This window comes from Trichechus manatus, unplaced genomic scaffold, assembly GCF_000243295.1.
Source record: "Trichechus manatus latirostris isolate Lorelei unplaced genomic scaffold, TriManLat1.0 scaffold00039, whole genome shotgun sequence".
Lineage (NCBI taxonomy): Eukaryota > Metazoa > Chordata > Mammalia > Sirenia > Trichechidae > Trichechus > Trichechus manatus.
Window position 1 is genome coordinate 10,703,501 of NW_004443975.1, and position 15,541 is coordinate 10,719,041.

At 37.7% G+C, this 15,541-nt stretch overlaps 1 protein-coding gene across 1 annotated transcript in view; it reads right to left on the reverse strand.

The window, feature by feature from the left end:
* Window positions 1-15,541, reverse strand: part of DNAH14 (dynein axonemal heavy chain 14) — a gene marked incomplete at its 5' end in the record, with an annotated part of 387,403 nt that overhangs the window by 57,876 nt on the left and 313,986 nt on the right. Inside the window, 8 exon segments of the mRNA XM_023730866.1 lie at window positions 791-885; window positions 1,082-1,093; window positions 3,780-3,995; window positions 5,468-5,666; window positions 5,746-6,167; window positions 9,836-10,080; window positions 13,203-13,324; window positions 13,605-13,835. Of these exon segments, the coding sequence (XP_023586634.1) occupies window positions 791-885; window positions 1,082-1,093; window positions 3,780-3,995; window positions 5,468-5,666; window positions 5,746-6,167; window positions 9,836-10,080; window positions 13,203-13,324; window positions 13,605-13,835 (1,542 nt within the window).

Here is a 15,541-nt window from a genome sequence, read left to right on the forward strand (position 1 = left end):
CACCTAGAGGGATATCTCCTATGGTAAAATGAAGCAAAACTAAGAAGTATTCACTGTTTAGCTTTTCAGTCAGCGTTTTCTGGTGTTAGTTGGAGGGGGTGCAGTTTAATTAATGGGAGAGAGTCTATGTGTGGTGTGGAATCCGCTCCCACTGCTCTTGACCTTCCTGTGGCCCTTCCTGGATACCAGGACCACTTGGGCCTCTATCTCTTTTAGAATCTGACTGAGATCTTGCTTTGGATGAGAAAATCCAAGTCATGCCCCCGATCCTGGGAAACAAACAAACAAACACAAAAACCTTTCCCCCTTTCCCCTGGGTTCCTTCCTGCTCTGCTGTACATGTCTGGAGAAAGGAAACCCCATGGTAGAGGGAGGAATTAAAAAAAAAAAAAAAAAAGTCCAGGATAGCGCAAGGGCCAGGGTCTGTCCCTGCACCATTTATGGCACTGGAGGCAGGCAGATCCCAAAAGCGACAGGGAAGAAGGGGCTGAGCCATGTGCTCTCAGTTCATCTTTCAAATTTACCAGTCTTCTAAGTTCCTCCTCCTCCCTAGCAAGGAGTGAATAAGGGGACAAGGAGGTGTCAGGAGCGTTACTCTAACCAAACTCCCTCCACGTGAAACAAACATTAAGAGTGGAATATAAGTGCATCCTTTAAACATTAACGTTTGGTAAATGTTAGCTTTTAAAAATTGGTATATTTTCCTTATAAAAGTTTAATTTGAAAGATTTTAGTAATAATGTTCTCAAAACATTTAGAATATTAATATTTTTTTCATAGCAGATCTTACCAAAATAAGTCTTTGAAATGAAGTGAGTTTCTCCCAGGGAAAATTTATAGGACTACACATTTCTTCATCTTCATTCAAAAGTTTAGCTACTTCATCTAATGCACGATTGAAAAAAAAAAGTTCAGCTACGTTTAATTTAGAGAAGGAAATTGAGATTAACAATCAAATACTTTGGATCACTAAAAGATAGCACAATGAATATTTTGTTATGAATTTGTGACTTTTTTTTTTAACATGGCTGACTTCTTTTAAAGTGAGCTTTGTTGTCATAGGATATGAGGCATCAGTAACTGTCCTTAGTACCTCACAAGAGGTAGACATTAAGGCAGATTTAAGTTTCAACTTGGTCCTGGTGAACCGATTGATGAACAGTGATATAATAACATGGTGGGCAGCTGAAAGAACAAAAAGAAGGGCATAGCCACCAACACTTTATCACCTGCTCCAGCGTATGTAATGTTTTTCTGATGAACACAAAATGAGTCAGTAGTAACTCCAGAGGTTAAAGATTTCTATTCATGATCCACAGGTATAGGAAATGGGAATCAAATGGAAATGCAAGGAGATTATCACGTTTTTGAAAAATTTAAGACTATAATTTTTTTATATTGCCCCCTCTTACCACTGCATTAGAGTCCTTCTGGCTCACACTCTCTCGCCAGGTGGAAATGGGGCTGCTTTTAGTCTTCACTTCCAATGATTCCAGATACAGTTATTATTTGCACCTACCTTATATTTCTATGATATTTTCCCAATGTATAACTCTAAACACAACTTAGATTACACAAACAGCCTGTTTGCACATAGCTAATTCAGGTTTCTTGAGTTAAAAAGAAAAAAAGAAAAACACTCATGATACATGAACATCTACAGTTACAAAATGGGTAAATTTGGAGTTACTTGCAAAATAAAAAGATGGGTCATTTCACTAAAATGGTCAATAAAGAGTTCCTTTACATAAAAGTTACTGGCTCCAATCTTACAATATAATAAGTAATGGATCCCAGATGGATTAGAGACCAATGCAACAAAATAAAACAATAATGACCTAGTGAGAAAAATCTAGTGGAGGAGACCTGCTTACTCAGAACTGGAAAACACGAAGTTATAAAAGAAAAAAAAAAAGACATAATCGACCATACAAACAAACATTTGTATGGTACAGATACTATGAACAAATCCACTGGACAGTTAATAGACTGGGAAAAATGTTTGAATGAAGAGGTTAATATCTATAATAAGACAAAAAAACCCAAACCCGTTGCCATCGAGTTGATTCTGACTCATAGCCACCCTGTGGGACAGAATAGAACTGCTCCATAGAGTTTCCAAGGAGCTGCTGGTAGATTCCAACTGCTGACCTTTTGGTTAGCAGCCAAGCTCTTAACCACTGTGCCACCAGGGCTCCATAAGAAGACAAGAGGTTAATTATCTATAACATTAATAGAACTCTTACAGACTGGCAAAAAGGGGATAAGCAACCCAACAGAAAAATAGGCCAAGTATATGAATAGGTAAACCCAAATGGTCAACAAACACTGAAAAGATACTTAACCTTGCTAAGAGTCAAGAAAATTCAAATTAAAGCACTTTAAAAGTTTCCAGATTGGTAAAAGTTAAAAAAATTAATACCCCTATTAGAAAGGAGGTGCTCTCTGTATTGCTGTGGAAACATAAATTATTGTAGACTAAAAAAAGAACAACCTGGCAGCAAGTATGAACATCAAACACAAGATACTTTTAACCCAGCGATTCTACTTCTGAAATCTATAGAATTAGAAATAAAAACAAATAGAATATGTATGTTTATGTTACTACATAACATAATTATTATGGCAAAAATATGGAAGAAAAATGAAGAAAAACGTGGAGGGAAACAAATTGGGCTGTATCTTGATGTGGGAGAAGTGGCAGGGAAAAGCAGAGGTTAAAGTTCAAACAGATAAACAAAAAGGAAATCTTAAACGTTGAAAGTTATTTAAAATAACATTGACTTCCTATGTAATTTTTTTTATTTAGTGATAGTATTAGTAGTATGACTGATTTTTACTTTACTATACCGTGTGTGTGTATATATATATATACACATGCATACACAGTATAATTATATGTATGTAATTTTATTTTGTTATAGGTCAAAGTTTACGTTGCAAATAGTTTCTCATTTAAAAATTTATACACAAATTGTTTTGTGACATTGGTTGCGATCCCCACAATGTGGCAGCACTCTCCCCCTTTCCACCCCAGGTTCCTCTGTGCATTCGTCCAGTTTTCCTGTCCCTTCCTGCCTTCATGTCTTTGCTTTTGGGCAAGTGTTGCCCATTTGATCTGGTATACTTGACTGAACTAAGAACCATATTTCTCACGTGTTGTATGTTTGTTTCATAGGCCTGTCTAATCTTTGGCTGAAAGTGGATTTTGGGAGTGGCTTCAGTTCTGAGTTAGCAGGGTGTCCAGTGGCCAGAGTCTCAGGGGTTTCTCCAGTCTGTCAGACCAGTAAGTCTGGTCTTTTCTTGTGAATTTGAATTTTGTTCTACATTTTTCTCCTGCTCTGTCCGGGACCCTCTCTTGTGATCCCTGTCAGAGCCATCGGTGGTGGTAGCTGGGCAACATCTAGTTCTTCTGGGTTCTATATAATTTTTAAAGTGCATAGGTGGTATATAAAATGAAGGATGTAAGTAGGCTTGTTCAGATTCAAAGTTCAAAACTAGCATGGTGTAATGGAACGAATGTGGTATATTTAATTTCTCTGAAACTAATTCCTCATCTTAAGATGGAGTTCTAAATTATCACTTCACAAGATTGTTGTGAGGATTACATTAAATAACATGCGAACATGTTAGGACACAGTTATGTTCCTTCCTTCAATCTTTTCATTATATAAGACATTGGACTACTTTATAGAACGAGAATCTACACGCGCACACACGCACACGCACACACGCAGGCACATAATTAAGTTAGAGTAAGACACTGAATATTTTCTTACTTTTCTCCAGTGAAGGCTTTGCTGCTTGGAAGGGTATGCTCATCAGAAAATCTACAGCCTTACTGTTGTTAAAAGCATCCCACTGTGATTTATTTGATAGGAGGGATTTACACAGGAGTGAAAACGGTTCCAGCTGACTGCTGACATATTGGCACTGCTTCCACCTGGATTCCGACAGCCACTGAAGATGCTGATTTTTACATCTTTCAAATATGCCTAATAGGAAAGGAAAATGATCACATTAAAAGAGAAATCTTTTTACCTTTTAGTTACTCATTACAAAGTAGATGCTCAATAAATATTTGTTGTTGAGAAAAAAGCCATTTTATACAAAAATGAATTATATAAAAGGTAATTTTAAAAGCAGCTTTAAGTCTTAAAAACAGTAGTATTTTATTAAAACTAGAATCCTGGTAAAAGCTAAGACCCTTTCTTTGTTGTTCATCAGAGTATTTACTGTTTATTACAAGAAAAAACTGGAAACAACTAAAGCGTCTAACTTAAGACAGTGGCGGAATAAATTTTGGTACATCCAAAATTGGAATGTTTTGCAGACATTAAATAAGGGAGTCTAAGGGTCGCTATGAGTCAGAATTGACTCAGTGACAATGGATTAAGTATATTTGTTGACAGAGAGAATTATTTATGATGTATTGTTAGTTAGAAAAATGTAGGAATAAGTGTGTACAACGAAGTCACTTTTTCTTTTAAAGAATGCTTGTGTGTATTTAGGAAAAATAATGGAAGGAAAATAACACAAAAACATTAATAGTGGTTATCTCTGGATGGTGAAATTACAAAAGACTTCTTTTCTTCTTTTTGCTTATCTGTAAATTCTCATAGTTTTAATAATAAACCATATTGCTTGTATAATAAAAAATACCAATGGAAGCTATTTAATTTTTTTGTTTGTTTAAGTTATTAAGCTATCGGTGTCTATTTTTTGCTAGCAAAAGAATACTAATAAATCCATAAAATAATTCATTCATTCAAAAGTACTTTGCCAAACATCCACTATGTACCAGGCTTTAGCACGAGCAAAGACAAACACAAAACAGAACAATCCACATGTGTGGTATCCTTCATAGCAACTCTTTTCATGCTTTCATTCTGACTGCTGGTCTTTGCTAATAGTCTCCAAACCCTTGACAAAGGTTCCTCCAAACCATGGGAGGGTCAGACCTCCTTTAAGTGTTATATTTTTTTGGAACTTAAAATGTACCACACAGGAGCATTTGGACAGATTAAAGAGTTGAGTCATTTTGTCTAATCTTTTTGGATAAGCATGATCTTTGTGGTTCAAATTTTCAAGGGATTTCCATCAGAAAGTAAGGGCAACTGCAGTTAGGAGGAGTAAAGTTGAACTCCCGGTGGTATCTAATCAATGTGTGTGTCCCTCTTTGACCACCATTAGGTATTTTTCTTTGTGAATTAGAATTACAGTAACTGTAGTACTTGCCATTTATTCATTCATTCATTAAAAAATTACAGAGTAGCAATTACGTGTTCAACAGTGTAGGGATTACAACAAGGAATTAGACATTGCAATTGACCTCAAGCTGCTCTGAGTCTAGTCAGTTAAAGACGCATTAACTTAGAGGGGCACTTTAGAAATATTTTATAGTATTTTACAGGACACAGGTTTTTAATGGCTTTTTACTAAACCCAGAGTAATTACTTTTACTTACTATTAATTTTAGGCTGGGGCATCACACCTTTAATATTTATCAACATGCCAGAATTTAAGAAGATATTCCATTCTTCATCTGATAAGGACCCAATGTCATTATACATTAGATTTTCACTAGCATTACTTTGCATGATTGCAGTGCAAAGCCGAAAGGAGAAGCAAAGTTTATGTTGATTAAATAGAGCTGAAGAAACCACCTACAGGGAAAAGGATAACTGTTAGACTAGCTCACTTAGATTAAATAAGTATGCAAAATTCACATTAAAAAAATCTCACCTTAAAAATATTTCCTGTCAACACCTCTATTGCATTTTTAATATGCTTGCTCAAGGAGTTTTTCTCACTTTCCAAGTCAGGTTTTTTTGAGAGATTTGTAACTTTATGAACTTTTTCCTCCTTTTTCAAACTCGAAGCTGATTTAAAGTGTTCTTGTTCTTTGCTTTTGGAAATTACCGATAAAACAAACACCCGACGAAACCAGTCCAGGGAAAACTGGTACATGTAGTTGACTCGTTTAAGTTCAGCTACGAGGAAGTAGAGCAGAGCACCTTGCGTAGCTATGGGAAGGTAGCTTTTACGCGTCGCTTGAATGTCACACTCTGCTTTTTCTGTTGCTTTGATGCGCTTTGAGATTTCACTTGAAGTCATTTTGGATTTTTTTAAGGTGGCTATGATATCTTCATCATCTAATATGCATCCTAAAGACAAACAAGAAGTGATTTTAAATAAAAATCATTGTAATACTAAGCGGCTGTTTCCTCATTCCGTATTCTTTACATGCAAGTTTTGGCTGTTGGCTTTTTGTTGGTTTTGTTTTGGAGAGGGGCTCTCACATGGAAACAGGTCATATTTCCACTAAATTTGATGAAAGGCACACACGCCTCACTTCCCACTCCCCCATCTCTTCTTTATACATATTCCTTCGGTGCTTGCGGACTCTAGTTTATTATAGGCACATAGTAAGTAACTGTCTCATTGTAAGGAATACATTTTACATTGCCACCCACTCTACACACAGAATACGAAAATAAAAGTTTCAGAAAATAGCACAGTGACACTTCGTATTTTATTTTATTAAACAAATAAAACTGATGATAACCAATGAAATTGATTTCTCAACCAGCTAATAGGTTGTAGTTCACCTTTTGAATAAAACACCGCTGTAGAAACGCAGATAATAATTCTCCTCCCTTCAAATATTAAAAGCAGCTCTCATATTTCCATGGTAAGTTTTCTATTTTATGAGATAAACATTTCCATTTTCTTCAACTGCTTTTTTATGATTTGATTTCTGGGCCCCTCAAGACCCTTGATGCTCACCTCTGGATACACTTTAGTTTGCAAAGAAACCAAAAAACCCATTGCCGTCAAGTCAATTCCAACTCATAGTGACCCTACAGGACAGAGTAGAACTGCCCCCATAGGGTTTCCAAGGAACAGCTGGTGGATTTGAACTGTTGACCTTTAGGTTAGCAGCCGAGCTCTTAACCACTGTGCCATCAGGGCTCTGGTTTACAAAGGGCCCTCTTCAAATGTGGCATCTAGAACTAAACACAGTATTTCAGCTTAATACGACCACTGCAGGCCATGAAGGGATTATTCTATTCCATGATCTGGATACTATGTTTTTATTGATACAGATGAAGTTTTCCAAGTAATATCTTCTACATTAGACCTCTTTTTCTTTTTTTTGGTAAACATGGCTGCAAAAACCGAGTTACTGACTTCATTTTTTCAATAGCAGGAAACACTCTAGGAAAATCTAATTTATTGAGTAATGTTTTGTTTCAGACTAGGTTCTTCTGTTCTTGGCTGCTATATTTTTTTCTACATCCTCCCTTGCCTAGTGAATATATATATTTTTAAATGCTGTGCTATACCTTTTATCTTGCTAATGCTGAATGTGGCCAACTCTGTCCTAACTTGGTTTGTTCTGATGTAGTTTCATTGATGCTCTGGACATTTTATCTTGAACCAGTTGTTCTGCCTTCACTTCCCTTAAGTTTCAGATCTGGTTGTTGGTTTCTATGTGCTTTTTTTGTACCTGAAGTCATGTAGATGGGAGAGGGGGAGATATATGTGGGATTCTTCCCTTTCTTTGAGATTCCATTAAATGTCTTAAATGAAGACTTGGGTCTGTTAATCGTTTATCCTCTGCCCTTGAGCTTTAGCAAGTTTCCCCAACTTAGTATAGAGGCCTGAAAGATGGTAGTTCTTTCCAACTCTGTTAAGATCCCTTGGTGGTTTTCCGTTATTATTCCAGGGCTTTCTACTCAATTCTTTGGTCTGCTTCTTTCCAAATTGTGGGATATTAATAAGAATGCTCAAAATTAAGAAAAAAATTTTTTAGTCTATTTTGCTCCTGGGGAGTCTTCATGCCCTCCTAAAACATTCCGCTTCTTCCCTTTTCTAAAATTTAAATAAAAAATAAAATTTGTTTATTGTTATTGCTAAATTCTTGCCTTTAAAATTTTTTTTAAAATTTATTTTACTAAAGTATCAGAGTCAAGGGAAAGTCTTTAAAGCAGAGGAAACAAACTAGTGGCCTGAGAGTCAAATCTGGCCTCAAGATATGTTTTGTTTATTCTACACAATTTAGAAAAATTTGAATTAGCTATGTGTAGGAATACTCCAAATAGAAGCGCCTGACTGGAGCAGGATAGCCAACCCCTGTTTGAATCAAACTCCATATTGTTAACTAGACTCCATTTTGAATCAGACTTCAGCTTGACTAAAGCCTCAGCCTCTGCATTCCCGATAATGTAGCCCGTTGACTTCCCTAAACTTTAAAGCTCTTAGAAAATAAAGGTGGGGGTGATAATGTGGCTGTTCCAGGAAAGGTCTGTTGATTATGATGTTGGTGGTCTCTGGCTGCATGCCCTCCCACCCCCCAGGTTTGCTGATGTTAAAGATTATGGTGTTGATGGCCTCTCCGTACTCACCCCATTTTACTGTTAGTCATGTGCTGTCCCACGTTTACCCTCCCCATCTTACCATATGAAGGCTCACCTTTCCCTTGGAAGATGCGAACACTTGGTGGATTCCCCTCTGTTCTGGGATTTCCCGGTTTGTGAATTGTATTGCCCTCAATAAATCTCTTTGTTTTTACTTTAACAGAAGTGAGCATTCTTATTCTACGACAGCCAAGAGCACTAATAAACTGGGCAACTTCACATGAAAGTCTGGAGTTTTAGCTTTTCTTGGAAAACAGAAAGATCTGGCAACATTGGGCTTGCATATCAGACCATCAGCCTTTTAGATTAGATATATAATAATTAGCAGTGAACTTCAGAGTTGTGTGGAGACTTTTAAAAATGAATACAAGCCAAAGCCCCACCTTTAGAAGCTCTGATTCGGTAAGTCTGTGGTGGAACCCACTGGGCATTTGTATTTAAAAAAAGAAAGAAAAAAACTCCCCAAGTGATTCTTAGACATATGCCCTTAATTGAAAACTAAAGCATTTGAGAAACCTGACGGCCCACAGGAGTCAAGAGTGAAAAAGAACTGCCACCCATTGTTAGATAAATAGTATTTTATCACAGTTGAGTTAGGGGCAGATGTATTAGTTTGCCTTGATAATTTATGTTTCTTTATATTTAATTGTTGTAAAGTCCATGTTTCTTAAACACTTCTTGTGGTGAGCAGGAAAATAGTTTCTACTGCTATTTTAATAAACAGCATATATTAATGGAAGACATAAGCCACTGGATTGTTCCCTGTCATAAGATCTTTCAGTTATTAATACTCGAGGACCACCTAATCTTTAGGTTTCTGTAATATAACTTGACATATATAACAAATGTCTGGTACCTGAAGCACAGGCATAAGGATTACAAGGGAATTAACCAGCTGCTATAACATTTGTCCTTCAATTTATACTGGCTATATGTTGGTGGTTATAGGGTCGCTATGAGTCGGAATCAACTCGATGGCAATGGGTATGGTATGGTATATGATGGCAAGGAGCCCTGGTGGCGTAGTTGTTAAGAGCTCCACTGCTAACCAAAAGGTCAGCAGTTCAAATCCACCAGTTGCTCCTTGGAAATCCTGTGGGGCCGTTCTACGCTGTCCTACAGGGTCACTGTGAGTTGGAACCGACTTGATGGCACCTAACAACAATATGATGGCAAATGTCCCATGACATAATGAGCTTAAGCAAAGATGGAAACTGAGGAACATAAAAATTTACAATGTTTTAATTTTAGAAATAATAAACCTCTGTTCACCTACATTAATTAGTCATCTGGTGGAAACGGCGATCTGGTATTATTGGTACCAATCCAGAATGTATCCTTAAAAACTTTTTATTCTGTCCTTTACAAAAATATGCAGAGCTCTCTTAGTATTATTCAATATCTTGACTTACCTTGTGTTTTCTGCAGTAAACTTAATGTTTTTTCCTCCAGTTCTTCAAGAGTTATAGCATCAAGGGAAATACTCTCCAACAGTTGGAAACGTTGATTTTCTAAATGAGGGACTTCATGCATTACCACAGTAGATAAGAGTTGATCTTGTAAACCTTGGAATGTTACCGTGAAGTTGATCATAGTAACAAAGTTATGAACTGATGGAAGAAAATGAGGGTTGGCTATTTCCGTAGATATGTATAACCTAAGACATGGGAAAGGCACCAGTTATTCAAAGAACGTACAGAGGAAAAAAGTAAAACTAATTTGTTTAATAATGGAAAATGTACTTTTCATGGAAGTAAACAACATTAATTTTTAATGTTATCCAGTCCTGTACACAAAGCAGGTTCTCAATTTATATTATGTGAATACATTTGCTATTTAAGACTTTAAAAAATACAACCATAAATTATGTTTACGTATACTTGGTCGAAGCATAAGGATGAAAAAAATGCTAAGTAGTAGGAGTTTTGACCTGCCAGTCGGTCATTGTAAATTCTGTGGTTTCTACTCCGAGTGAGTGAGAAGGAAGCCAATGGAGGGATTTGAGTAGAGGAGTGACATGATCTTATTTAACAGCACATCTCTAGCTGCTATCTTGAGAATAGCCTAGGGGCTGGGTGGGGAAGGATGGAAGCAGGAGACTGGTTAAAAGTGAGAGATAAGGTGGCTTGGAGCAGGGTAGTGACAGTGAGAGTGGTGAGGAGTGGTGAGATTCTAGGTCTTGTTGAATATACTCATTTAAAAAAAAAAGTTGCTGCCTAGTAGACTCTGACTCATAGCAACCCCATGGGTGTCAGAGTAGAACTGTGCTCCATAGTGTTTTCAGTGGCTGATGTTTCAGAAACAGATCTCCAAGCCTTTCTTCTGAGGTGCCTATGGGTGAACTCAAACCTTCAGTCTTTCCATTAAGAGTAAGCATGTTAACCGTTCACACCATCCAGGGACTCCTCAGTCCTCATGTTGTTGTTGTTAGCTGTCACCAAGTTGACTCCAACTCACGGAGAGCTTATGTACAACAGAACAAAACACTGTCTGGTCCTGCATCATCCTCACAATTGCTCACAGCTAGAGTCTATTGGTTCAACTATTGCTTCAGTCCATCTCACCAAGAGTCTCCCTCACCCTCCTTGGCTCTCTACTTCACCAAACATAATGTCTTCCTCTAGTCAAGATGGAAAATGTTCTGTTGTGATCCATAAGGTTTTCATTGGCTAATTTTTGGAAGAAAATCACCAGGCCTTTCTTCCTAGTCTGTCTTAGTCTGGAAGCTCTCTTAGTCTGAAAACTGTTCACCATGAGTGACCCTACTGGTATTTGAAATACTAGCATCGCTTCCAGCATCACAGCAACAGGTAAGCCGACACTGTATGACAGACTGTTAGTCCTCATAAAACCACCAAAAACCAGTTGCTGTTGAGTCAATTCTGAGTCATAGCAACTGTTTAGGACAGAGTAGAACTGCCCCACAGGGTTTCCAAGGAGTGCTTGGTGGATTTGAACTGCCAACCTTTTGGTTAGCAGTCAAACTCTTAACCACTACACCACCAGGGTTTCCTTAGTCCTCACAAACCAAAAAAAGAAAAAAGAAAAAACCCACCCAAACCCAAACCTGTTATTGTCAAGTCAATTCCGACTCATAGTCCCTACAGGACAGAGTAGAACTGCCCCATAGGGTTTCCAAGGAGCACCTGGTGGATTCAAACTGCTGACCTTTTGGTTAGCAGCTGCAGCTCTTAACCACCAAGCCACCAGGGTTTCCTTAGTCCTCATAGCAACCCCGTACAGCAGGGACTCTTCCTTACTCCCAAATAAGCTGCTAATATCACCTGGCCAGAAAGTGACAGAGTAAGGATCCATCACCAAGTCTGCCTTCTAACATGGTGATCTCCACCATCTCCTCAAACACACATATTTCAAACACGGGAACCAGGTTGTCAGTTTAGGAGAATGTAACTTCACTAGCATTTCTAGAGCTATTGCTTAATCAGTCATATTGTATCCAGTGACAGAAAACAATGGGTTAACACGGTGTTTTCCCAAGTGTATATTGTAGAACACTATTTTCTGGAGAGGGTCCAGTGACTAAAGCAGTTTTCAAGTCCTTTGGGAAAGAGCCCTGTTTAACTTTGTTTAACCCCGTGCTTTTAAAAACCACGAGATCCCTTTTTTACATGACACCGATTAAATTCCTGGAAATGAGGCTTTGAGGAACAGAGTTTGGAACATGTTTTATTAACAGAAGGAAGGAGGCTGGAAGAGAGAATTCAAAGGAGTAAGAACCTCATGAGAGCCTCCACAGCTGTGTCCAGGGGAACAGATACACTGGGAACAGACTTAAGAGTCAGGACCACTTTGGTAAAGAGTCGGTCTGTCAGAGTCCCTGTGAAAAATCACATGCAGCAGGCTAGGGACTGTTAAAATCATCTTCTAATTGCCCTTGCTGATTACCTGCTCACCCAGCAATCCTCTGATTATGAATGGACTTTCCCTTATCTCTTCTCACAGGTAGAGATGCACATGACCAGACAACTCAAATGTCTTGTTCCTTTGGGAATGATATCTTGGTGGTAATTAAATTTGGCTATAGAATAATACCATATTTTTACTCAAATAACTCGTATCTTCTACCTTTGTTTGCTGACCTTGCCCTACCCCTGGAGGTATTTTCATAAGCGCACTATGCCAATTTTTTTACAGCAACATTTAAAGAAAAATTGGCATAGCAGCGCTTATGAAAATACCTCACGGGGGAGGATGCAGTTGGCAAACAAAGTAGAAGGTGCGTGCTATTTGCGTAAAATACAGTACTTTGTGCAGTTGGCCGGTGGGAGTCAGTTTCCAGGCGGCCTGTTACTCCTGGGAACATGGATACAATGTTTTTATCTCCCTAGACAAAATCATATCTTTTTGCTCTAGATATCAAATATAGATTTTTTTTTTTTTTGTTTTTTAAGTAACAGAAGCTCCCCCAACCCTCTTCAATAAAATGTTAGGCAAACAGATTGAACATAGCTTCTCTGGATAAAGTGGGGTTAGGCTTCCTGGCTCAAGACTCTTCATGGAACTCATAACGTTACATGGGGCACGGTTCAAGAAATACTGTCTTGGAGTGACTTGATAAATAAAAACTCTGTTCTCAACTCTGTATACTGATGAATGTGATTGGCAACAAATTACGAAAAAGAACCTTCAAAAGGCAATCTCACTTCTTCCTGCAGGCAGAGTGTGGGTTACATTTGAGTCCAGGACTGAAATACTGGGCTTCCAACGTTGTCTTAAAAATATAGATATTTTACTCAATTTAAATGTAAAAGACATTACCTAAATTTGGAATTGTATTCGGTCTCAGAATCATCAATCCTTATGAAATATTGTCCTCTTTTCTTATAGATATCCTTTTTCAAAATCACCTTTAAACTTGGAGCTAATGTTTCAGGCAGATTCTGAAAAACCCAATAGACATAAAATTTAAAAATCACCATACAACAAATAAGGTGCAGTTGAAAAGACACAGCATGGTAAAAATTTAAATCTTATTACAAATCTGGACACCAGTGAAAGGCAGCTCTGAGAGATTTGGCAAGAAAACTCACTTTACTTATTTATTATTTTTGCCCTGACAAAGTTACCTGTCACTTAAAGTTCTTCTTCTTTATTCTGAGTGCATACAATGTATGTGTGAGCTGCATGGAATTAGGGAGTTAGGCCATATTGTCTAAATACCTGCAAGAGGACACTCCCTCCTGTCTTCATAGCATTTTCAATTTTTTTGGTGTAATTGCTGTCCTCGATGGAGAGCTCCTGCAGTCTGGACCCTTCCATCTGACGGATCCAGTTGTGTGCTTGCTTATGTGGGTCGATAAGCAGAGGCCACTGCCGGCCGTTCTTGATCAAGATGGCATTCTCTGCTGAATAGTTACCAAGAGGCAGCCCCTGATTATGCCATTGGCGGATCTGGAATGAAAACATTAGTACTTTCACTATTTCGTGAGCTTCTTCATAATGTTTAGTATCCTATTGGATATTTTAGGAAGTAAAATAAGTTCTAAAACATTAGTACTTTCACTATTTTATGAGCTTCTTCATAATGTTTAGCATCCTATTGGATATTTTAGGAAGTAAAATAAGTTCTAAAAGGACTAAGGAAGTCAACAATTTTAAAAGACTCTGAATATGGAATTTTTGGTAGGGTGAGTAATCTTTCACTAAATTACACTTTTCTGTTCATCACTCAGGACATTTAGAATGTCCATTACAACAAAGATGCTACGGGAGACAGAAAAGAAAAATAAGACAGAGGACCTGTTTACAAGGATCTTGAACTCTAATGGAAGGATAAGAGTAAGGCATACATGCATCATACATGCAATAATATAGAGTCATACAAATATAATAATAGCTACTCTGTTGAGCACCTTCCACCTGCCAAGCACTTACATACATTATCTGTTTAAATTACTATAACAACCCTCACGTCACAGATGGAGGAACTGAGGCTAAAAGACCTTAGGGTCTTGCTGTGATTATACTGTCAGAACAAGGGGGAGAGGTAGGGTTTGATATAGAAGCTGACTCCAACCCTGATAAGCTTTTCACTCCTTATATGGCCTCCCTTTGCCTGCTGCTTTTTCCTCGTGCCAGTGTCAGCAGGAAGACCCGTGGAGGTCAGAGAAGGAACAGGAGACCAAGGAGCATTCCAGCCAAAGGCAGCAGGAGCCTCTTCAGGAGAAGCCAAGGATATGCTGGATACCTTTTACTTTTAGAACAGAGGAAAAAGTTTAATGTTTAAGCCTAGGAGGAACTTCATGCTATTGAATTTTTCATAAAAGGAGATCTGAAAGACAATGATGAGCCTTGGAAAGCACAAATAATTCTGTTGGTTAGAGGGTAGACTGCATCTGAGTACAAAAAAGACAGGAGTCAGTGTGGTGAGAGAAATTAACTCCAAACCCAATAACACATCAGAGTTATTATTTTCAAATGCTAATCAATTTCCTGATCGACATGTTTTTCTTTGTTATCTTACCACCTAAATATATATCCTCAAGCACTACACTTTCACTTCTTTTTGAATTTTAGATAAATGGGCTCAAGCATAACAACGATCATCAGGATGGCAGAGGACCAGGCAGTGCTTCATTCTGTTGTACATGGGGTCGCTATGAGTCAGAACCGACTCAACAGCACCTAACAACAACAGATAAATGAAATCTTATAGCATAACCTCCTTTGTACCTGGCTTTATCCATGTTGCTCTGTAGCTGTATCCATTCATTCTCATTGCTGTAGAGTATTCCATTTTATTATAGCAAGATTTATTTATCCATTCTACTGTTGAGGACACTTAGATTGTTTTAAGTTTTTGGCTATTATGAATAACAATGAATATTTTTTTATACATGCTTATTGATTCACCTATGTATGTATTTTTGTTGGGTAAAAACCTAGGAGTGGAATATCATAGGATATATGTATTTTTAAAAATTAGTAGCTAATATCTAGAACACTTCATTGTGCTCATGAGGAACCTGTACACAGATCAAGAGGCAGTTGTTAGGAAAGAACAAGGGGATACTGCATGGTTTAAAGTCAGGAAAAGTGTGTGTCAGGATTGCATCCTTTCACCATACCTATTCAATCTGTATGCTGAGCAAATAATC